At 49.8% G+C, this 17,811-nt stretch overlaps 1 protein-coding gene across 1 annotated transcript in view; it reads left to right on the forward strand.

The window, feature by feature from the left end:
- The window catches only part of LOC116977163 (calmin-like), a 64,603-nt gene that overhangs the window by 22,106 nt on the left and 24,686 nt on the right, over positions 1-17,811 (forward strand). Inside the window, exons 2-6 of the mRNA XM_033027525.1 lie at positions 6,797-6,858; positions 10,370-10,465; positions 13,356-13,439; positions 14,771-14,863; positions 16,881-17,065. Of these exons, the coding sequence (XP_032883416.1) occupies positions 6,797-6,858; positions 10,370-10,465; positions 13,356-13,439; positions 14,771-14,863; positions 16,881-17,065 (520 nt within the window). The remainder of the gene's footprint in view (positions 1-6,796; positions 6,859-10,369; positions 10,466-13,355; positions 13,440-14,770; positions 14,864-16,880; positions 17,066-17,811) is intronic.

A 17,811-nucleotide genomic window follows, 5' to 3' on the forward strand; every position in this document is an offset into this window, starting at 1 on the left:
AGACGAGGAAACACTTTTTCACACAGAGAGTTGAGAGTCTGTGGAATTCTCTGCCTCAGAGGGTGGTGGAGGCCGGTTCTCTGGATACTTTCAAGAGAGAGCTAGATAGGGCTCTTAAAAATAGCAGAGTCAGGGGATATGGGGAGAAGGCAGGAACGGGGTACTGATTGGGGATGATCAGCCATGATCACATTGAATGGCGGTGCTGGCTCGAAGGGCCAAATGGCCTACTCCTGCACCCATTGTCTTTTGACCTATCTGTAATCAGTTAGCGGTTACTGGACTTTATCTTACACTAAACTTTATTCACATTATTCCCTATATCCTGTATCTGTACACTGTGAATGGCTCGATTGTAATCATGTGTTGTCTTTCTGCTGACAGGTCCGCACGCAACGATAGGTTTTCACTGTACTTTGGTACACGTGACAATAAACTAAACTCATATAAGAGGCTTGTAGACAGGCACATGGATATACAGGGAACACAAGGATATGTGTCGGAAGGAACTGCAGATGCTGGTTTAAACCGAAGATAGACTAAAAATGCTGGAGTAACTCAGCGGGACAGACAGCATCTCTGGGTTGTTAAGTTTAGTTAAGAGATACAGCGCGGAAACAGGCCCTTCGGCCCACCGGGTCAGCACCGACCAGCGATCCCTGCACACTATAACACTATCCTACACACACTAGGGACAATGTTTACATTTAACAAGCCAATGTACCTACAAACCTGCACGTCTTTAGAGTGTGGGAGGAAACCGAAGATCTCGGAGAAAACCCACGCGGGTCACGGGGAGAACGTGCAAACTCCGTACAGACAGCGCCCGCGGTCGGGATCGAACCCGGGTCTCCGGCACTGCATTCGCTTAAAGGCAGCGACTCTACCGCTGCGCCACCGTGACTGCCGTTAAGAGCTACACCTAAAGCCCCTGTCCCACTCTCCCAAGTTACTCACGAACTCTCCCGAGTTTTCCCCTTGATTCCATGTCGGGGAATGTCGGTAGCGAGCTCATAGGAGGCCGTAGATGTTTCGTAGCGGCTCGTAATGCCAGCCGTAGGTACTCGGGGCATCAGGTAAGTCGGGACGTTTTTTCAGCATGTTGAAAAATGTCCACGAGTAAAAATAATAGCCGCGAGTACCTACGAACGGCTATTACAGCAATTCTCCGAGTTGGAATCAAGGGGAAAACTCGGGAGAGTTTGTGAGTAACTCGGGAAAGTGGGACAGGGGCTAAACTCGTGAAAACATCCAGTGAATTGGCCTCCACTGCCTTCTGTGGCAGAGAATAAGTGATAGGAGTGGTGACCATTCTTCAGTCTGAGAGTCTGCGGGGAAAGGGAGACATAGCGGGACAGGCAGCATCTCTGGAGAGAAGGCACGGGTGACGGTTTTTGGGGTCGAGACCCTTCCTCAGACTGACCATGTGCAGGCAGAGGAGATGAGTTCAACTTGGCCTGGTGTTCGGCACGGACATTGTGGGCCGAAGGGCCTGTTCCTGTGCTGGTACTGTGCTTATAGAAGAAGTGGCAGGGCCGCAGGTACAGGCATGACGTTGCTGGAGGAGGGGTTATTTGTTTGAGAGATCTGGGTGCACCTGGAAACAGAATCACAGCAGACAATATATCTGCAATCTCATTTAAATCCGGTTTCCATGCCAACGTGGCCCATGTAAAATAATTAATTGTGCGTCCAGGTTAGGCTGAACCCACGGCCGTGGCCTCTGTGCCTGCTGGGAGAGCGTAGGGAGGGGGGGACGGGGTTGACACACATGTAAACATGTTGTGAGTTGAAAGAGCAGTCACTGCACTGAGCAATCTTGAGCACGGTTGTTCCTGGACCCCCTCTGCCCTCTGCTGGTGGCTCTGTGTATTTCAATAGCTCCCTTTAACTTGATAGAAACATAGACAATAGGTGCAGGAGGAGGCCATTCGGCCCTTCGAGCCAGCACCGCCATTCAATATGATCATGGCTGATCGTCCCCAATCAGTACCCCGTTCCTGCTTTCTCACCATAACCCTTGATTCCGTTGGCCCCAAGAGCTAAATCTAACTCTCTCTTGAAAACATCCAGTGAATTGGCCTCCACTGCCTCCTGTGGCAGAGAATAAGTGATAGGAGCAGAATTATAAGCCATAAGGCCATGTTATAAGGAATATGAGTAGAATTAGGCCATTCGGCCCATGAAGTCTACTCCGCCATTCAATCATGGCTAATCTATCTCTCCCTCCTAACCCCATTCTCCTGCCTTCTCCCCATAACCCCTGACGTCCTTACTAATCAAACATTTTGTTTAGAGATACAGTGTGGAAACAAACCCTTCGGCCCACTGAGTCCGTGCCGACCAGCGATCACACCATACACTAACACTAACCCTACACACTAGGGACAATTTCCAATTTTTACCTATTTTGAGCTAACTTTAATTGAAACATAGAAAATAGGTGCAGGAGGAGGCCATCTGGCCCTTCCAGCCAGCACCGCCATTCAATGTGATCATGGCTGATCATCCCCAATCAGTAACCTGTGCCTGCCGTCTCCCCATATCCCTTGATTCTGCTAGCCCCTAGAGCTCTATCTAACTCTCTTTTTTAAATCCATCCAGTGACTTGGCCTCCACTGCCCTCTGTGGCAGAGAATTCTACAAATTCACAACTCTCTGGGTGAAAAAGTTTTTTTCTCATCTCTGTTTTAAATGGCCTCCCCTTCATTCTTAGACTGTGGCCCCTGGTTCTGGACTCGCCCAACATTGGGAACATTTTTCCTGCATCTGGCTTGTCCAGTCCTTTTATAATTTTATACATTGGACTTTATTGGACTTCAATGTTCCAGCTTGGCACTAAACACTGCACCCTTTCTCCTTCATCTGTGCCCTGTGGGCAGCTGGATTGTATTCATGGCCATTATTTTCTTTGACTGGATAGCAGTCAAAGAGATACAACATGGAAACAGGCCCTTCGGCCCACCGAGTCCGTGCCGACCAGCGATCACCCTGTACACTAGCACCATCCCACACACTGGGGACAATTTACAATCTTTAACCCAAAGCCGACTAACCTACAAACCCGCACGTCTTTGGAGTTTGTACGTTCTCCCCGTGACCTGCGTGGGTTTCCTCCGGGTGCTCCGGTTTCGTCCCACACTCCAAAGACGTGCGGGTTTGTGGGTTAATTGGCTGTGGTAAAATTGTAACTTGTCCCTAGTGTGTGTGGGGCAGTGTAGAAGGTGATCGCTGGTTGGTGTCGACCTGTTCCCATGCTGTAACCCTAAAGTAAATCTCAGTTCAGTTTATTGTCACGTGTACCGAGGTACAGTGAAAAGCTTTTGTTGCCTGCTATCCAGTCAGCTGAAAGACAATACATGATTACAATCGAGCCGCCCACAGTGTACAGATACAGGATAAAGGGAATAACGTTTCGTCCAACCCTCTTTCCAGAGTGATGGTATGTGTGCCATTATGTGAAAACATTTACTTTACATTCATTTCCTGGTACTTTGAACCTGACTTATTAATATTTGACTTTGGGATGTGATGTGTGGGGTATGGCTGGGACTTGCTGATCCCATCTTCGTTCTGCACGGCTGATTAACTTTAGACTTTACTTTAGACTTTAGAGATACAGCGCAGAAACAATAGACAATAGGTGCAGGAGGAGGCCATTCGGCCCTACGAGCTAGCACCGCCATTCAATGTGATCATGGCTGATCATCCCCAATCAGTACCCCGTTCCTGCCTTCTACCCATATCCCCTGACTCCGCTGTCTTTAAGAGCCCTATCTAGCTCTCTCTTGAAAGCATCCAGAGAACCGGCCTCCACCGCCCTCTGAGGCAGAGAATTCCACAGACTCACCACTCTCTGTGTGAGAAAAAGTGTTTCCTCGTCTCCGTTCTAAATGGTTTACCCCTTATTCTTAAACTGTGGCCCCTGGTTCTGGACTCCCCCAACATTGGGAACATGTTTCCTGCCTCTAGCGTGTCCAAACCCTTAACAATCTTATATGTTTCAATAAGATATCCTCTCATCCTTCTAAACTCCAGAGTGTACAAGCCCAGCCGCTCCATTCTCTCAGCATATGACAGTCCCACCAAGAATGACCTTCCTCAAATTAGTGGACCAAAATTGCACACAATACTCCAGGTGTGGTCTCACTAGGGCCCTATACAACTGCAGAAGGACCTCTTTGCTCCTATACTCGACTCCTCTTGTTATAAAGGCCAACATGCCATTCGCTTTCTTCACTGCCTGCTGTACCTGCATGCTTACTTTTATAGACTGATGAACAAGGACCCCCAGATCCCGTTGTACTTCCCCTTTTCCCAACTTGACGCCATTTAGATGGTAATCTACCTTCCTGTTTTTAAACCAAAGTGGATAACCTCACATTTACCCACATTAAACTGCATCTGCCGTGCATCTGCCCACTCCCCTTTGGCCCACCGAGTCCGCTGCGACCCACGTACACCCCCGTACACTGACATTATCCTACACACACTAGGGACAATTTGCAATTTACAGAAGCCAATTAACCAACCCAATCTCCCGGTGACCCAGCACTTCAACTCCCCCTCCCATTCCGAATCCGACCTTTCTGTCCTGGGCCTCCTCCATGGCCAGAGTGAGTCCCAGCGCAAATTGGAGGAGCAGCACCTCATATTTCGCTTGGGTAGTTTACACCCCAGCGGTATGAACATTGACTTCTCCAATTTCAGGTATTCCTTGCTTTCTCCTTTTTTCTCCTCCCATTCCCTGCTCTCCCACAGCCCACTCTCTCCACCTCTTTACCCGCCCCCCCTTTCCTTTTCCCGTCCCCCCCCCCCCGACGTCAGTCTGAAGAAGGGTCTCGACCGGAAACGTCGCCTATTCCTTCGCTCCATTGATGCTGCCTATCCCGCTGAATTTCTCCAGCATTTTTTGTCTACCTTCGATTTTTCCAGCATCTGCAGTTCTTTCTTAAACCTACAAACCTGTACGTCTTTGGAGTGTGGGAGGAAACCGGAGCACCCGTAGAAAACCCACGAGGTCCCGGGGAGAAGGTACAGAGGAAACAGCACCCGTAGTCGGGATGCAACCCGGGTCTCTGTCGCTGTGAGGCAGCAACTCTACCGCTGCGCAGAGGGATGTAGTCTGCTCTCGGCTATCAAGCCCCCTGTCCCCCCTTTAAAGGGGGAATAAGTTAGTCAGCAAAGAATGACAAAGAAAGAAAGTCTGCATTCTGCCAGAAAAACAGAAACAAGGAGAAGGAAGAGACGAGGTGTACCACACTGGAGTCATAGAGCATGGAATCAGGCCCTTCGGCCCTACTTGGCCATGCTGACCCAGTTGGCATTCTGGGCAAGTCCTGTTTGGCTGCATTTGATGCATATCAATAGGTGAGAGACTAAGCACAAGAGTAAATAGGGGCTGTTTCTATGCATTATGTAAGGGGTGGACAACCTTGTTCTACATAAGGGCCGGGACGCATGTCTGTGAGCGGATGGCGGGCCACATCTATCACGTGTACACATGGATCCCGCCCCGGATGGCAGGCATCAAATCACGTGTTCACAGAAGGTAGTGAGAAAATGCTGGAGAAACAGCGAGTGAGGCAGCCTCGTGCAATCCTCGCATGTCTCACCTGCTGAGTTTCTCCAGCATTTTTGTCTCCCTTCGGTTTTTTCCAGCATCTGCAGTTCTTTCTTAAACGTGTTCACAGAAGGTGCGCGGCCGTGCCGGCGGCTTTGCGCAGGATGCGGTACAGACAGAGCTCAGCGCTCGGCGGGCCGGATGAGTACGGGGGAAAAAATCCGCCTGCGGGCCGGATGATTTCGGGTTATGGGCCGCATTCGGCCCGGGGGCCGTAGGTTGCCGACCCACTGCTTTATGTATTTAACTGGGGATTGTACTGATGCATGAACTATCTGCAAAAACTTCACTGTACCTCGGTACACACGAGAATAAAATCCATAATGAACCATTGAAACTGGTGCAAGCTGAGAGAGTTCAGGGGAGTGGAGGGGGGTGGGGGGAAGGAAAGAAGGGGTTTCACGGGGGTGAAAGTGGTTTGTCTGTGTGTGTGCGTGTGTGTGCGCGTGTGCGTGTGTGAGTGATTTTAAAAAAAAATTCAAAATAGACTTTATTTGAAGAAATAAATATATACAATACATGATCCTTACAAAACTTCATCCGACATTCTCGGAGGCTGTACATACATACAGTTAGATGTGGCCCTTGTGGCTAAAGTGATCAGGGGGTATGGAGAGAAGGCAGGTCCAGGATACTGAGTTGGATGATCAGGCATGATCATATTGAATGGCGGTGCAGGCTCGACGGGCCGAATGGCCTACTCCTGCACCTATTTTCTATGTTTCTATGTTCTATGTTTCTATACAATACATTTTCCCCAAATCACAAATTTACCCCCCACCCTTGCCACTCATGTGGCCCACTGGTGTGGAATCCCTTCCCTTATTTTGAGGGGTGTCTCCACCACACCGTGCCCCCCATGTTCAGCAGCGGGAGGCCCCTAGACTGTGGTCCTCCCCCCACCGAGCCTTGGCGTTGGCTGCACCGAGCTTCAGTGCGTCCGTCAGTACGTACTCCTGCAGTCTGCAGCGGGCCAGTCGGCAACATTCCCTGACGGACATCTCGCTCCGCTGGGTGGTGAACAACACTCGGGCAGACCAAAGAGTGTCTTTCACCGAGTTGATGACCTTCCAGCAGCACTCGATGCCCGTCTCTGAATGCGTCCCTGGGAGCAGTCCGTAAATCATGTGCGCGTGTGATACTAACAGTGTTTGTTCCACTGTCTTCCTTTAGTTGAACGAGTCAGGACTCAGAAGAGAACGTTTACGAGATGGATCAACTTCAACTTGGAGAGGGTGAGGGAGAACCTCTATATCTCGTTATTTTTTTACCAATGCAAGATAAGAATTTACACATCCCTTCAAAAATGCAGAGGAAACTGGAACGGGTGTTGTTGATATTTTGTGCTCACAGTTCTTTGAAAGTAGACAAAAAACGCTGGAGAAACTCAGCGGGTGAGGCAGCATCTATGGAGCGAAGAAAATAGGTGGCGTTTCGGGTCGAGACCCTTCTTCAGACTGATGTGGGGGCGGGAAGAAGAAAGGAAGAGGCGGAGACAGTGGGCTGTGGGAGAGCTGGGAAGGGGAGGGGAAAGATATCCATGTGCCTGTCTAAAAGCCTCTTGGATGTCACGATCGTATAGAGTCATTGTCATATAATTTCAGCACAGAAACAGGCCCTTCGGCCCAACTTGCCCATGCCGACCAATATGCCCCAACTAGTCTCACTTACCTGCATTGAGCCCGTATCCCTCTGGCCACTGCCGTACCCACCTCCACCACCACCCCTGGCAGCGCCCTCCAGGCACCCACCACCCTCTGTGTAAAAAAAACCTGCCCCGCACATCTCCTTTAGACTTTTCCCCCTCTCACCTTAAACCTATTGAGCCTCTAGTCTTTGACATTTCCATCCTGGGAGAAAAATGATTCTGACTATCTACCTGAAGAAGGGTCTCGACCCGAAACGTCGCCTATTCCTTCGCTCCATAGATGCTGCCTCACCCGCTGAGCTTCTCCAGCATTTTTGTCTACCTTCGATTTTTCCAGCATCTGCAGTTCTTTCTTAAACAGTTCTTCGACATCGTTCTACCTCGCTCAATATCTTTGAGCTCTCTCCTCACGATTATAGAACTTAGATATTTTATTTTAGCTGGTTTTATCCTATTTCCCAAGTTTGGAGGGATATGGACCAAACACACGCAGGTGGGACTAGTGTAGCTGGGGCATGTGGGCCGGTGTGGGCGTGTTGGGCCGAAGGGCCTGTTTCCACGCTGTATCACTCTATGACTATGAGAACATGTTCATAAGTTATAGAAGAAGAATTAGGCCATTCGGCCCATCAAGTCTACCCCGCCATTCAATCATGGCTGATCTATCTCTCCCTCCTAACCGCATTCTCCTGCCTTCTCCCCATAACTTCTGATACCCGTACTAATCAAAAATCTATCTATCTCTGCCTTAAAAATATCCACTGACTTGGCCTCCACAGCCGCCTGTGGCAATGAATTCTGCAGATTCACCACCCTCTGGCTAAAGAAATTCCTCCTTCTCTCCTTTCTAAAGGAACGCCCTTTTATTCTGAGGCTTCACAATGTCTGCATCGATCAAGATGCCAAATTAAACAGGACTGGTTTAGAGGGATATGGGCCAGACGCGGGCAGCTGGACCTGCTGTGAACAGGAGTATCTTGGTGGGCATGGACTAGACGGGCTGAAGGGCCTGTGATGAGTGGGGGAGGAGGGAGCCGCTGGAGGCGACGGGAGTGAGGAGTGGGCCGGTAGGAGAGGGCCTGCAAGATGTGCTGCAGGAGGCACTGCGGGTGGGAAGGGCGAGGAGAGGGACATCAGATCAGGGGTCGGCCGCAGACCAGATCAGGGCAGCTTCAGAACTTCCAGAATGATGTGGACTGGACTTTGCACTGTTTGTGTTTTCAGTTTTTTTTCATACGGCACCAACATTCTGTCAACTGTGCATTTGTGGGTTTAGTTTAGTTTAGTTTAGTTTAGAGACACAGCGCGGAAACAGACCCTTCGGCCCACCGAGTCCGCGCCGACCAGCGATCCCCGCACACTAACACTATCCTACATGCACCGGGGACATTTTGCAATTACGGCAAGCCAATTTACCTACAAACCTGCACGTCTTTGGAGTGTGGGAGGAAACCGGAGCACCCGGAGAAAACCCACGCAGGTCATGGGGTGAACCTGGCGGTGTAAGGCAGCAACTCTACCGCTGCGCCACCGTGACTGCCCGGTTGCGCAAAGGAATGTCACTGTGCTGTGCCTAGGAGACAATAAGTAGCACGGTGGCGCAGCGGTAGAGTTGCTGCCTTACAGCCCTTGCTGCGCCGGAGACCCTGGTTCGATCCCGACTACGGGTGCTGTCTGTACGGAGTTTGTACGTTCTCCCCGTGACCTGCGTGGGTTTTCTCCGAGATCTTCGGTTTCCTCCCACGCTCCAAAGACGTGCAGGCTTGTAGGTTAATTGGCTTGGTGTAAATGTGTAAATTGTCCCTAGTGTGTGTCGGATGGTGTTAATGTCCACTTTGGGAGCAAAAACAGGAAGGCAGATTACTATCTAAATGGCCTCAATTTGGGAAAAGGGGAAGCACAACGGGATCTGGGGGTTTAAGAAGGAACTGCAGATGCTGGAAAATCGAAGGTACACAAAAAAGCTGGAGAAACTCAGCGGGTGCAGCAGCATCTATGGAGAGAAGGAAATAGGCAACGTTTCGGGCCGAAACCCTTCTTCCTTCGAAGGAGGATTTCGAAGAAGCTATTTCTTTAGCCAGAGGGTGGTGAATCTGTGGAGTTCATTGCCACAGGCGGCTGTGGAGGCCAAGTCAGTGGATATTTTTAAGGCAGAGATAGATAGATCTGGGGGGTCCTTGTTCATCAGTCTATGAAAGTAAGCATGCAGGTACAGCAGGCAGTGAAGAAAGCAAATAGCATGTTGGCCTTTATAACAAGAGGAATCAAATATAGGAGCAAAGAGGTCCTTCTGCAGTTGTGCAGAGCCCTAGTGAGACCACACCTGGAGTATTGTGTGCAGTTTAGCCTGTTGGCCTTCATAACAAGAGGAGTTGAGTATAGGAGCAAAGATGTCCTTCTGCAGTTGTACAGGGCCCAGGTGAGACCACACCTGAAGAATTGTGTGCAGTTTTGGTCCCCTAATTTGAGGAAGGACATTCTTGCTATTGAGGGAGTGCAGCGTAGGTTTACAAGGTTAATACCCGGGATGGCGGGACTGTCTAATGCTGAGAGAATGGAGCGGCTGGGCTTGTATACTCTGGAGTTTAGAAGGATGAGAGGGCATCATATAGAAACATATAAGATTGTTAAGGGTTTGGACCCGCTAGAGGCAGGAAACATGTTCCCGATGTTGGTGGAGTCCAGAACCAGGGGCCACAGTTTAAGAATAAGGAGTAAGCCATTTAGAACGGAGACGAGGAAACACTTTTTCTCACAGAGAGTTGTGAGTGTGGAATTCTCTGCATCAGAGGGCGGTGGAGGCCGGTTCTCTGGATGCTTTCAAGAGAGAGCTAGATAGGGCTCTTAAAAATAGCGGAGTCAGGGGATATGAGGAGAAGGCAGGAACGGGGTATTGATTGGGGATGATCAGCCATGATCACATTGAATGGCGGTGCTGGCTCGAAGGACCGAATGGCCTACTCCTGCACCTATCGTCTATTGTCTATTGTCTAATGTGCGGGGATCACCGGTCAGCGTGGACCCGGTGGGCCGAAGGGCCTGTTTCTGCACTGTGAACCATTGACTCTATCTGACGCTCTCTGTTTGACCTCTTCCAGTGCAAGCCTCCACTGGAGGTGAACGACTTGTTCAAGGACATGCAGGATGGGAAAGTCCTGATGTCTCTGCTGGAGGTGTTGTCTGGACAGCCGCTGGTAGGTACACTCCAAGCCTCAGCGTTCTGGGTCGGTAAAGGTTATATGCAGAAAAAATGGTGCCCATGTTCGGAGAGTCCAGAACCAGCGGGTCACAGTTTAAGAATAAGGGCTATGTTTAAGAAGGAACTGCAGATGCTGGAAAAATCGAAGGGAGATAAAAATGCAGGAGAAACTCAGCGGGTGAGGCAGCATCTATGGAGCGAAGGAATAGGTGACGTTTCGGGTCGAGACCCTTCCTCAGACTTCAGACTCGGGTCTGAAGAAGGGTCTCGTCCCGAAAAGTCACCTTTTCCTTTGCTCCATAGATGCTGCCTCACCCACTGAGTTTCTCCAGAATAAGGGGAGGTCATTTAGGACTGAGATGAGGAAAAGCCTTTTCACCCAGAAAGTTGCGAATCTGTGGAATTCTCTGCCACAGAAGGCAGTGGAGGCCAATTCACTTGATGTTTTCAAGAGAGAGTTGGATTTAGCTCTTAGGGCTAACGGAATCAAGGGATATGGGGAGAAAGCAGGAACGGGGTACTGGTTTTAGATGATCAGCCATGATCATATTGAATGGCGGTGCTGACTCGAAGGGCCGAATGGCCTACTCCTGCACCTATTGTCTATGTTTCTATGTTTCTATATCTTAGAGATACAGCGTGGAAACAGGCCCACCGATCCAGGCTGTTCAGTGTAGTTTATTGTCACGTGTACCGAGGTACAGTGAAAAGCTTTTGTTGCGTGCTAACCAGCCAGCAGAAAGACAATACATGATTACAATTGAGCCATTTACAGTGTACAGATACATGATAAGGGAATGACGTTTAGTGCAAGGTAAAGCCAGCAATGTCCGATCAAGGATAGTCCGAGGGTCACCAATGAGGTAGATAGTAGCTCAGCACTGCTCTCTCGTTGTGATAGGATGATTCAGTTGCCTGATAACAGCTGGGAAGAAACTGTTCCTGAATCTGGAGATGTGCGTACGTTTTCACACTTCTATACCTCTTGCCCGATGGGAGAGGGGAGAAGAGGGAGTGGCCAGGGTGAGACTGGTCCTTGATTATGCTGCTGGCCTTGCCGAGGCAGCGTGAGGTGTAGATGGAGTCGATGGAAGGGAGGTTGGGTTGCGTGATGGTCTGGGCTGCGTCCACAATTCTCTGCAATTTCTTGCTGTCTTGGATGGAGCTGTTCCCAAACCGGGCTGTGATGCATCCCGATAAAATGCTCTCTACGGCGCATCTGTAGAAGTTGGTGAGAGTTGTTGGGGACATGCAGAACTTCCTAAACCTTCTAAGGAAGTAGAGGCGTCGGTGTGCTTTCTTGGTCGTGGCTTCAATATGGGTGGCCCAGGAGATGTAGTTGGTGATATTGACTCCTAGTTTTCAACCTTCTCTACTTTGGCACCGTCAATACAAACTGGGGAATGTGGACAACTTCACTTCCTGAAGTCCATCACTGTCTGAACATCAATCACCCGCTCACCAGTTGTATTGGGCCCTAGTGAGAACACACCTGGAGTATTGTGTGCAGCTTTGGTCCCGTAATTTGAGGAAGGACATTCTTGCTATTGAGGGAGTGCAGCGTAGTTAATTCCCAGGATGGCGGGACTGTTATATGCTGAGAGAATGGAACGGAAGGGCTTGTATACTCTGGAATTTAGAAGGATGAGAGGGTATCTTATTGAAACATATAAAATTATTAAGGGTTTGGACACGCTAGAGGCAGGAAACATGTTCCCGATGTTGGGGGAGTCCAGAACCAGGGGCCACAGTTTAAGAATAAGGGGTAAGCTATTTAGAACGGAGACGAGGAAACACTTTTCCTCACAGAGAGTTGTGAGTCTGTGGAATTCTCTGCCTCAGAGGGCAGTGGAGGCCAGTACTCTGGATACTTTCAAGAGAGAGTTAGATAGGGCTCTTAAAGATGGCGGAGTCAGGGGATATGGGGAGAAGGCAGGAACGGGTTACTGATTGGGGATGATCAGCCATGATCACATTGAATGGCGGTGCTGGCTCGAAGGGCCGAATGGCCTCCTCCTGCACCTATTGTCTATTGTTCACAATAGCTCTATGCTATCCCACTTTCTCATTGCCCCTACACATCAAGGGCAATTTTTACAGCGGTGAATTAATCTACAAACCCACACGTCTAACGTTGCCTCTTCAGAGATGCTACCTGACCCACTGAGTTTAGAGGTACCACATGGAAACAGGCCCTTCAGCCCACGCCGACCATCGATCACTCGCTCACACTAGTTCCGTGCTATCCCACTTTCACAACCACTCCCTGCACAATAGACAATAGGTGCAGGAGTAGGCCATTTCGGCTCTTCGAGCCAGCACTAGGGGCAATTAACAGAGGGCCACTTAACCTACAAACCTGCACGTCTTTGGGATGTGGGAGGAAACCGGAGCACCCGGAGGAAAGCCTAGATCCCTAATCCCTGTCCTCCTAGGTTCCTCTGCTGGACAGAGCTCCACCAGATGCTGCCCTGCCCTGGTTTAACTTTCCAACCCGGGCCAGCGCGGTGGCGCAGCGGTAGAGTTGCTGCCTCACAGTGCCAGAGGCCCGGGTTCAATCCTGACTGCGGGAGCTGTCTGGAACGTTTGTACGTTCTCCCCGTGACCTGCGTGGGTTTTCTCCGAGATCTTCGGTTTCCTCCCACACTCCAAAGACGTGCAGGTTTGCAGGTTAATTGGCTTGGTGTAAAATGTAAAAAAATGTGTGTGTGTGTGTGTGTGTGTCTGTGTCTGTGTCTGTGTCTGTGTCTGTGTCTGTGTCTGTCTGTCTGTGATAGCGTTAGTGTGCGGGGATCGCTGGTCGGCACGGACCCGGCGGGCCGAAGGGCCTTTTTTCCGCGCTGTACCTCTAAACTAAAAGCCCTTTGTGCTTTGTGCATGACCAGATGCAGCACTACAAACAGTCGACACATCGGATCTTCAGACTGAACAACATCGCCAGAGCCTTGAAATTCCTGGAGGACGGCTACGTGAGTATTAATGTTTTACACCTCAAGGGGCAAGAGTGTTTTATTGTCATGTCACAAAGCGGAACTATGAAATCCTTACTTGCAGCAGCACAACAGAATATGTAAACATAGTACTCTGTAAAACTCATAAATGAATAAGTTTGAATGAATAAGTTTATTGGCCAAGTATTCACATACAAGGAATTTGCCTTGGTGCTCTGCCCACAAGTGACAACATGACAATGGAATAAACAACAACAACAACAGAGTTTAGTTTATATATATATATATATATTTATATATATATATATATATATATATATATAGAGGGAGTGCAGCGTGGGTTCACAAGGTTAATTCCCGGGATGGTGGGACTGTCATACGCTGAGAGAATGGAGCGGCTGGGCTTGTAAGCTCTGGAGTTTACACTGATGAGAGAGGATCTTATTGTAACATATAAGATTATTAAGGGGTTGGACACGCTAGAGGCAGGAAACATGTTCCCGATGTTGGGGGAGTCCAGAACCAGGGGCCACAGTTTAAGAATAAGGGGTAGGCCATTTAAAACAGAGTCAAGGAAACGCTTTTTCTCACAGAGAGTTGTGAGTCTGTGGAATTCTCTGCCTCAGAGGGCGGTGGAGGCTGGTTCTCTGGATACTTTCAAAAGAGAGCTAGATAGGGCTCTTAAAGATAGCGGAGTCAGGGGGTATGGGGAGAAGGCAGGAACGGGGTACTGATTGTGGATGATCAGCCATGATCACACTGAATGGTGGTGCTGGCTTGAAGGGCTGAATGGCCTACTCTTGCACCTATGGTCTATATCTTAGGCCCCCTTCGGTCATGGCCGGACGTGGTGCTCAGACCCGACCCGAGTAGTAGCAGTCAAATATGGGATAAGGGCGGGCCCGTACGGGACAAACCAATTTAGCCCAATATATACGGGATGTCAATCGGCCCTTCGAGCCATAATCAGCCATTCAATGTGATCATGGCTGATTATCCCCCATCAGTACCCCGTTCCTGCCTTCTCCCCATATCCCCTGACTCCGCTATCTTTAAGAGCCCTATCTAGCTCTCTCTTGAAAGTATCCAGAGAACCGGCCTCCACCGCCCTCTGAGGCAGAGAATTCCACAGATGTCCTGGCTGATTTACGGGAGAGTCGGCAACCCTGGATGAGAGCGTGGCCGGGGTGGTGTGGGTCTCTGATGATGTTGGCTGCCATTTTGAGGCAGCGACTCCTGTAGATGCGTCGGGTGGTGGCGACTGTGCTGGGGAAGCAGGTTGATCGGTGTAGTGTGGCCTGGGCCTGCCAGTGCCAGTGGCCATCGTTAACCCACCTTGTTGTTTGCAGGTCAGGTTGGTGAGCATCGATGCGCCGGAGATAGCCGATGGAAACCCATCCCTGATCCTCGGATTAATCTGGAACATCATCCTCCACTTCCAGGTAAGGCAAGAGAATCCCTCCCTTCATCCACTGGGAAAACGGGAATATAGCAGTCACAGCAGGCCCTTCGGCCCTACTTGCCCATGCCAGCCAAGATGCCGCATCTACACTAGTCCCAGCTGCCAGCACAATACCAAGGACGTTCTTGCTATTGATGCAGTGCAGCGTAGGTTCACCAGGTTAATTCCCGGGATGGCGGGACTGTCATATGCTGAGAGAATGGAGCGGCTGGGCTTGTACACTCTGGAGTTTAGAAGGATGAGAAGGGATCTTATTGAAACACGCTAGAGTTTGTACTCCCTAGCGGCAGGAAACATGTTCCCGATGTTGGGGGAGTCCAGAAGCAGGGCCTACAGTTTAAGAATAAGGGGTAAGCCATTTATAACGGTGACGAGGAAACACTTTTTCACCCAGAGAGTGGTGAGTCTGTGGAATTCTCTGCCTCAGAGGGCGGTGGAGGCAGGTTCTCTGGATACTTTCAAGAGAGAGCTAGATAGGGCTCTTAAAAATAGCGGAGTCAGGGGATATGGGGAAAAGGCAGGAACGGGGTACTGATTGGTGATGATCAGCCATGATCACATTGAATGGCGGTGCTGGCTCGAAGGGCCGAATAGCCTACTCCTGCACCTATTGTCTATTGTCTATTGACATTTCAATGGCCTGTTTCCTTTATCATCGTTACTTTTTTGCATATCTTTCGTTCATTCTTTATCATTCTTTATCTCTCCACATCGCCGTCTATATCTCTATTTCCCTTCTCCCTAACCAGTCTGAAGAAGGGTCTCGACCCGAAACCTCACCCATTCCTTCTCTCCAGAGATGCTGCCCGTCCCCCTGAGTTACTCCAGCATTTTGTGTCTGTCCAATGTCTTCTATGGTACCTGCCTCAACGACCTCCGCTAGCAGCTCGTTCCATACACCCACCACCCAATTAGTGAAACAAGTGCCCCTCAGGTTCCTATTGAATCTTTCCCACTCTCACCTTAAACCCACGTCCACTGATTCTGGATTCCCCTTCCGTGGGTGAAACATTGTACATTCACCCTATCTATTCCCCTCGTGATTTTATACACCTCCATAAGATCACACCTCATCCTCCTGCACTCCAAGGCATTAACCATATAACCATATAACAATTACAGCACGGAAACAGGCCATCTCGACCCTTCTAGTCCGTGCCGAACACGTATTCTCCCCTAGTCCCATATACCTGCGCTCAGACCATAACCCTCCATTCCTTTCCCGTCCATATAACTATCCAATTTATTTTTAAATGATAAAAACGAACCTGCCTCCACCACCTTCCCTGGAAGCTCATTCCACACAGCCACCACTCTCTGAGTAAAGAAGTTCCCCCTCATGTTACCCCTAAACTTCTGTCCCTTAATTCTCAAGTCATGTCCCCTTGTTTGAAACTTCCCTACTCTCAGTGGGAAAAGCTTATCCACGTCAACTCTGTCTATCCCTCTCATCATTTTAAAGACCTCTATCAAGTTCCCCCTTAACCTTCTGCGCTCCAAAGAATAAAGACCTAACTTGTTCAACCTTTCTCTGTAACTTAGTTGCTGAAACCCAGGCAGCATTCTAGTAAATCTCCTCTGTACTCTCTCTATTTTGTTGACATCCTTCCTATAATTAGGCGACCAAAATTGTCGTTCCACACGCACGCATGCACACGCACACACACACACCACACACACACACACACATGCACGCACGCACACACACCACACGCGCACACAAACACGCACACACCACGCACGCACACTCACACGCACATGCACACACCGCGCGCGCACGCACACACAAACACACACACACACAGGCACCACACCACACACACACACACACACACGCACACGCACGCAATGCTGTGGTGGATGTTTGTGTTAAATCTTATTGTGTGTTCTTTTTAAGTATCGCTGCTGGCAATTTCGTTTCACTCCACCTTCAGGTGCATGTGACGAATAACATTGACTTTGACCTGTGCTAACAAGGCTTTTTTCTGCGATTGCAGATCAAGGAGGCCGCTGGGCACCTGAAGATCTTCTCCCCCACAGCCAGCCTTTGTTCCTTGCACAATGGGGGTGACGTCCACCTGCCTGGGGACCCTCCAAGGGCGACCGCGCCCACGGTTCCCTCCAAGGACCACAGGAAGGTGATTAAGGCGCTGCTGAAGTGGGTGCAGCGGAGGACAGCAAAGTAAGTTCCTCCCATCCCCATCTCCGCCTCTCTCCCTTCCATCTCCCTGGCCTTTGGACTCTGGCCCCTCTCCCACTCCAGAGAAGAAAGTTTAAGAAGGAACTGCAGATGCTGGAAAAAAAATCGAAGGTAGACAAAAATGCTGGAGAAACTCAGCGGGTGAGGCAGCATCTATGGAGCGAAGGAATGGGCGACGTTTCGGGTCGAGACCCTTCTTCAGACTGAGGTCAGGGGAGGGGGCGGGACAAACAAAAGTAAGACAGGTGGGAGAACTGGGAAGGGGAAGGGGATGAAGAAAGAAAGCAACGGCTGTCTTCTTACACATTTTGTCCACATCTGCAGTTCTTTCTTACACATAGTAAATTGTCCCTAGTGCGTGTAGGATAGTGTTAGTGTGCGGGGATCACTGGGCGACGCAGACTCAGTGGGCCGAAGGGCCTGTTTCCGCACTGTATCTCTAAACTAAACTACACACTAGATGGACATGAAATGCTGGAGTAGCTCAGCGGGACAACCCTTTGCTCCATAGCTGAGTTTCTCCAGCATTTCTGTCCACCAATGGTACTTTATAGTCAGATGTAGCGAGGTACAGTGAACTGCCTTGTTCTGCATACAACCCAGTAACATCACACAGCCGATTGGCTGCTTTTATCCCCGGCAACCATCCCATTCCCGGTCAAGTTGACCCTGGTGCGCGCCCATTTCTCCCTCCACCACCCACCAATCTCCCTCCTCCTTTCCCCTCT

The sequence above is a fragment of the Amblyraja radiata genome, chromosome 9 (genome assembly GCF_010909765.2).
Source record: "Amblyraja radiata isolate CabotCenter1 chromosome 9, sAmbRad1.1.pri, whole genome shotgun sequence".
Taxonomy (NCBI): Eukaryota; Metazoa; Chordata; class Chondrichthyes; order Rajiformes; family Rajidae; genus Amblyraja; species Amblyraja radiata.